Source organism: Colletotrichum scovillei, assembly GCF_011075155.1.
Source record: "Colletotrichum scovillei strain TJNH1 chromosome Unknown Contig00003, whole genome shotgun sequence".
Classification (NCBI taxonomy): Eukaryota; Fungi; Ascomycota; class Sordariomycetes; order Glomerellales; family Glomerellaceae; genus Colletotrichum; species Colletotrichum scovillei.
The window spans coordinates 4,867,503-4,874,435 of record NW_023336261.1 but is presented as its reverse complement, the minus strand read 5'-3'; the positions used below and the strand labels follow the sequence as shown (position 1 = coordinate 4,874,435).

General features: G+C 49.2%; 1 protein-coding gene across 1 annotated transcript; it reads right to left on the bottom strand.

The window, feature by feature from the left end:
* Window positions 1–1,285: 1,285 nt before the first annotated feature.
* On the bottom strand, window positions 1,286–1,839 carry HER10_EVM0011052 (uncharacterized protein). Its single transcript, XM_035480494.1, has 2 exons — window positions 1,665–1,839; window positions 1,286–1,588 (listed from the first exon to the last, which is right to left on the bottom strand). Exons 1-2 carry the CDS (start codon window positions 1,777–1,779, stop codon window positions 1,410–1,412), a joined length of 294 nt encoding a protein of 97 aa, XP_035336530.1. The 5' UTR covers window positions 1,780–1,839; the 3' UTR covers window positions 1,286–1,409.
* Between the last annotated feature and the right edge of the window lie 5,094 nt (window positions 1,840–6,933).

The window sequence follows — 6,933 nt, the reverse complement described above, 5'->3', positions numbered from 1 at the left end:
CCCGTCACACTGTCTAATTCTTCTACAAAACCTCCCGGGGATACAGAAATACCGAGCAGTTCTAGGATAGACGTTTTCCGCAAGCTGTTCAGATCACCGTCTGTAGCCATCTAAACCCCAGGGATCCTCAAAACTCTAGAGGGATCTTGCATACTACTGTCACGAAGAAGGAGTTCCAAAATAAGCTGGACGACATGCGTGTATCATACCTCGCAGATATTCAAAAGTTCGGGGAGCTCGTCTGCAACGGCAAGCGCCATAGCACGGAACTTATCCTCTTTCTTAATGCCATCATCATCATCAGATGAACTAATCTTGTTATAGCACGTAAAGAGGCTCCTGGAGACAAAGACATAAATACAAGGACCAAAGACGTCTGCCATTACTGTCAGTGGTCGCCAGGCATAGATCTTCTTGACCAAGGCGCCTCTAGGAAGACCGAGCTTCCTGCTAAGATACTTGGCTATCCTCGTTGAGATTATCGACCCCGGTTTGGCGTCTATTCCGTTCTTGAGTAAGAAGTCTTCGATGTCTCTGTCTGATCCTATCGCGGCCGGGCTCGACCAATGATCCCATTCACGGACGAGCGACACCTTCATATCGACCAGTCGAATGTCGTCGATCGTCAACATATTGTGGCTGTCGTGTTGAGCGGCCTGAGCCCAGCGTAGGGTGAAGCTGGATAGTGTCGCCGGTCCGCCCTAGTAGCCATCCCCCGCGTCGTCTGGCAACCGACGAATTTCTTTTGGTGGGAAATGAAAGGGCGCTAACTCGACATGGGGCAGCCGACGAACAAAATCTGGGGTAACCGACGAACTCCAGATCAGGACTGACAAGCAACAAGATAGCCGTGAAAACTTACAGAATTATAGAATTCCACGTAAGAATCCTTGTAAAATGTTTCCTCCTACAAGAAATCGCCGTAAGTGTGGAAAATCGCTGGATTCTTCTGTGGACTCTGGTTTTGATGCTCCTCAGCTAACAAGGGTGGCCTGCATAGAGCACCCAAAATCAGGATCTGACATAACCGCCGTATATAAATCATGAGCGTCTTATACCCCTCGCCATTCTTCCTCTCAATTACGCTTCACAACCCAGTGTCTAAGATTAGGATCTCAATTAAGTCTGGATCGGATCTTGGTAGTAAGTGCTACAAACGCCATTTGATCTCCGAAATACACGCATGTTTAAATTACGGAACACGAACGCGGGTTTAATCCTATAGGTATTGCGAAATTGAGATAGCTCAATGGACACGATGGATGATTTCTTCTATGTCCCGTGACGGGGATTTCCAATTTCTCTCAAAAGGTGTAATCAGTCAATGTATCTGAACTTGACGTGTTCGTGTGTTCTGGTTCTCCGTCCAGGGCCCAAGACCGCCAAACCCCAGAACCAAAGTAAGGAGCTTAACAAGTGTCGCTCTTGCCCTGGCCGTTATCCTTGCAGCTGCCCCCGCAGAAGGTGACAAACTTGATGGCACCGCCCTCGCCGCCGAGGCAGTTGAAGATGGAGTAGTTGATGTGGTTGTAGTCAGTTGGCTGACCAGCGACGAGCAGAGCCTGAAGGATCTGGTCGTTGTATCTCCCTGTGAATAGAATGATAAGTATGGAGATCAAAACGGCCTCCGTAATAGAAGTCTAGGTGACTGATAGTTGACTTACCCTTCTTCAGCAGGCTGGAGCCGCAGTAGTTAAGAGGCGCATTGCAATTGTCGGCGGCAGCAAGAGGAGCTGCGACAAGGACAGCGATAGAGACGAGAACGGAGCTGAACTGCATGGTGAATGATATGTGTTTTACTCAAGGATGTTCTTTGATGAATAGAGAGGTATCAGATGATGAGGTTGAGGATGAAGAAAGATTCATACTTTCGAGGCGGACAGCAACGTCCTTATATACTTGTTGAAGAAGACCGGAAACATTACTTCTCTGATCTTCATTGGCTTCCTGACTTAGCTTAGCCGTCTGCTTTGCCTCTTCCATGACTGCATGCGTAAAGCCAGCGTCTCGTCCCTATGACCTGAGGCCATCAGGAGATTTACCATTATCACTATCACGCTCCGTCTGCTTTGCCTCTTACGTGACTAAATCTGTATAGCCGCCATAATATCCCTGTGAACCCATATACAGACCCACCATTATCACCATCATCCCTATCATCTTCGGTCTAGGCTTGAATAGGAAAATGCTCATTTGTACAGAACCTCATAGGCAGCGAATAACGTAACGTAACTCCTGTCAACTCTGTCACCATCGCAAAGAAAATAATTTTGGGAAATGCAGAGACTATCATAGCAACCTTCTTCATGCTATTCAGTCTGTCCGCCCAGTTTCCCTCTAACTTTAGGACATGATTAATAGGAAGGACGTGTGCGAACATTACCAAGGCTACTTGGTCACTGTGAACAAACCCGTGGAGTTTGTTCTTCCCCGGACAGAATCTCTCGGGCCCCGAAGTGTTCTGTTAGAAGATCAACCTGTGGGGCGTCTTCGTATATGCAGCTCCCCTAGGCAGTCTTTCATGGGGCCCAGCGTCTCCATTTTTGATGGAAAGCTACCTTCGTGCACTGATGCGGTGGTTGGTCGTTGGTTGTTGTCAAAGTCCACTCTAAGCGGCGCAGGGCACTAACTCAAAACTGTGCCGCATGTTTCTTCGTGGCGGTCGTAGCCGAGCCAGGCTGGCCCATGAACAAGCGAAATTCAGGCTAAGTGATTGCTTACATCCGAGAGTCTCGTTCTTGCCAGTAGACCTGGCTTGTATCACCACACGAGATTGCCCTGGTATATCTCTCGCTGGCCGGCCGGCTCGAGACGCCTTCTTGGTCACAAAAGCCTAGTATGATGGGCAAGGGCTTAATTCACCTTCAATTCATAGGCTGATCTATCCAATTCGCCGTGTTGTTCCGCAAAAGGAACATGGGTCGTTGTTTAAGATGAAAAGTAAGCTTTGTTAGACAGCATCCATGTAAATGGTCCTGTAGGCTAGGGTCTTTTGCAAGAACCCCATTCATTACGGATACTTCCGGGGGGGTTCAATTGACCCAATCATGCTAGCTCTCCGATGCACTAAAAAGGCTTAGTCGCGTCGCCGATCGTCGCCCCGGTGGCACCGCACGGGAAGTCGATCTTTGCCGCGGACGGAATTTTATTAGCGCAGGTGTCCTTAACGACGTTGAACCGTCTGGCTTATTGACTCCGCAAACCGATAGAGATACTGCGAAAGGCTTGGCAGCATCTGACATAAGCCTATAGACTTGTGCTAATGCAAGAGCAGAAGCGTGCGCGCATGTACTCTCCACGTTGGGGAACTCGTAAGGTCTTGACGGTAATGTGGAAGGAGACCTGGTCGGCGACGACGTTGATGGTAGAGGGGCTGGTGGTGATGTTAGGGCTACGACAGATGTCCCAGCAGGCAACACTGGTATCTAGAGTATCGTGATCCTCGATATGGCATGATTCGAATATCGTTCTTCTATATCGGTATCGCTGACTTTGATGAGCTCGTCGTGGGTGTTTTCGTTTCCTTACCCTATAGCTTTCCTTAAGGTGGTCGTCGCTCCAAGCACGGTGGTACGTAACGACGCCCCACATGTATTCACCTGTCTGGGTCATGCCACTAAATAATGTCTGAAACACTGACAGTTATGACTCGATTCAGCCCTCGACATGTCATCAAGTTTCCGGGCAGGAAAGGTGGTGGCCGCGTGGGCAAGTTTGATGAGTTGGCTGAGTTGGTGGCGAGAGGTCGGAGCCTGAAGTAGCCGATCAAGGGTAAGGCTTACTGCCTTCATAACGGGTCAACTGGGTGGAACTTGAGAACAGCCTCTTGGAAGCTGCGGGGGTCCTTTATGGCGCACCTTCGTGTGGTACGATATTATTATCTACTTGTCTGCAGGTAAGTCCCGAGCTCAGAGAATGCAAAGGAAAATATCTTGATACGTAGACTTCTAGTATAGGTACTGAAACCTTGAGTCTCAGCCGCCAATATCCGTTTGATTTACGTGGTTCATGTGCACATCTTACATAGCTTGATCTTCCGGTGGCATCTTCCGGTGGCTCTTACGACATGACTGTTCGTGTAATGGGCTTGTCTACCTGCGATGTACCTCATGCCGGGCGAGCCAGGTCCACCTAATGCGCAGGCTCATTGCATTCATCTCTGCGAGAAATAGCATTGTAAGAAGAGTGAAGTTGACGGAACGATGGTTCTATGCTGGAGTAGGTAGACAGATCTCGATGTTAATCACTGATTCCAAGACCGGGATCACCTAAACCTTCAAGAAGGTTCGACCAATCATCGCGAGACAGTGCCAAACTTGCCCCGAGGCTATTCCAGTCTTGAACAAACTTCATATGTCCTACGTCTCCATTTGTGGCCGTGTCGTCCAGCTCTCCCGATGATGTGGAGTTGACTGTGGTTTCATGAACGATGTCAGCTGTCGATTGAGGGCAGGACATCCCCTCATTGAAAGACAGGATACGATATCTCCTCATGACTTTCCGAAGAGGCTCAATGAGAACCTCTGCCTGTTGCAGCTGCGCTTTTGCCTCATCCAGAATCTTCCACCCTGCGGCCAGCTCGGGACAGTTGTTCAAGTGTGCCGATCCCGGAGCATCTAGGCAAAGGTCGAAGAAGAGGACGACGAATGCCAGGTAAATATGGTTAAGAACAATGGACAGCCTTAATCGTGATGAAGCAAACTCGACTTCTCTTTGCTGCAGCTGTTCCTCCAGGCGAATGACAAAGCGGGCAGATTCGACGCAAGCCATTCGAGATGTCGCGTATGAGGCGCCACGGGCGAGAAACGGGAGGTGGATCCTGCACCTTTGACCATGAACGAAAAGTTGCAGCACGTACCGCTGGACTTCCATTCTCGCTTGATCATCCTTCACGCCTCCCGAGTCGTGGTCAAGTCGCAAGAATGCGGGGGTGTCATCCCAAAAGCGAACAAGCTGGGCATCGAGCTCTTGTACCTGCTCATAACCAATGGCCTCTGGACTTAACCCTGCAAACTGCGTTTGCTCAAGCGATGTCCGGAAAACCTCGGCAAGACGAATGCGCTGGAGTGCAAAAGACATACAAGTTGGCTGGTCCATCGGTCTTGCAACAGTCTCCTTGCCTTCTGTAAGATCGTCGTCATCAATGTTCTTAGGCTTGTTGACGGTCATCTGCGAAGGGTTGATCAAACAAACGTTTCCGATGGTGCCGGACAGTCCTGCAACTATCCTGTATAATCCAAGTTGTTAGCGAGAAGGTTGACGCAAAGATGACACGTTGCCTGACCAATCCGTAGAACAGAGATACCACCAAACTCTGCGTCCAATTTCTGCCTCAAGAAGTGAATGCTTTGGCGTGACTAGGCTTAGAAGCCGCCTCGGCAAGTCGATACAATGTAGCCCGAGCTCTCGCGCCATGGCGACAGCTCTTGAAAAGATGTTTCTAAATTTTATCGTAACACCTTCGAGATTAACGACAGAATAGCATAGAAGGATCATTGCCTGTGTAGCCTCGAGAGACACATGTGAGTCTCTTTGAAGATGGTCCAAAACATCAAGCCCGGCTTTCTGCCACGACAGAGCTTGCGAATGAGCGTCAGACACACTGCTGAAGAGGCATCTCGACATATCGCGAGTTCCCCACTGGTTGGTAGAATTGGCAAAGATAGCCAGTAGCAGCGCGATCGTTTCAATTGAGGGGCACTGGCCTGAGTCAATGGCGCTGTAAACCTCATCCGCTCGACGTTTTACGCTACGTGCATGAGTGACCTGGTGAATAAAGGAGATGTCGTCGAGGTACTTGTCAATGAGTTGCCTAGCCTCTTCTCGGAGAGGCAACAATACGCATTTGACCGGCTCATGGAGATTGAAGCTATTGTTTTGTAACATGAATGAACTTGGTTTCGTGATTAGTCGAATCTGGGCTGTGCCAAACAGAATAGGACTTGACACATTGCAGTCCTTGGGGTTATGTTAGTGATAGAACACTGAAGAATCCTCAAGTCAAACTTTCTTTAGCCTTGGAGCCCATAGATTGCCTTTCTAGAATCAAAGCATCCGATAGCATGTATAAAATATCCGGCGAGGGGGCTTGACCAGCGCGGGCGTCAGTCACAAGGCACCGTAATTGTGATGTTCCCGAGTTACTGATTTTGGCGGCGAGAAGAGCTTCTAGTGATTCCAGACGTCGTACCAAGTCGGTATTAGTCTCTGGCGGCATGCTTGGGTGTGTCTGACCGAGTGCACCGCGTTGCCCATTTCCTTTCTGAATTGCGGGTGCTAGGCACTTCACGCCGCGAGCTGTGCAATTGGAGCACGGGAATTGGCGGTTGCATCGCAATTTTCGCGCTCGGCAGAGCGCGCACGACACAGCCTTTGAGCGACGCCGGGATTGTTGGCGTTTTCCTTGGTACATATTGATCAGATTCAAATGGCGTTCGTGATGCTTTGCAATAACATGAAGAAGGTAGTGATTTCGGGTCTGAGTACACAGCTCAAAGTCCGCGGACTTTGGGCGGATTTAGCGACTAGTTCGACTCATCTCCGCGGACATGAGTGGAGACATGTGTACCAAGCCCATGCTCGCTTTCGGTCTGGATTGTCGATTTAAACTCTTGCCGAAGATCTAGCGTTTTTAAGTATCCCGAAATGGCCCGTGTCTTTCTTTCAATTACGACTGATTGCTACATCGCCTTGCTCCTTGATGATGTTTCCGATAGTCCAAGCCGAGAGGCTACTCACTGCCCGAATCAGAAGTAATATTGTTTCACATAGTAGCACAATCACATCAACATTAATAAGGACACGTTGTCATACTTTTGTTTTGTATATTTCGGCTCACTCTGCGAAATGACTCTCCAGGCGCATTTGGCCCTCGAGGTGCTTGCCTTACAAAGAAGGTTGATACAACGTTCAAAGAACGCACGTTATCAATCC

Bases quoted from the DNA above. Each gene is read 5' to 3' on its own strand.
- HER10_EVM0011052 (XM_035480494.1), bottom strand. From the start codon at position 1,779: ATGCAGTTCAGCTCCGTTCTCGTCTCTATCGCTGTCCTTGTCGCAGCT. The intron at 1,589-1,664 runs GTAAGTCAACTA...TTCTATTCACAG, and splicing joins CTCCAGCCTGCTGAAGAAGG to GGAGATACAACGACCAGATC.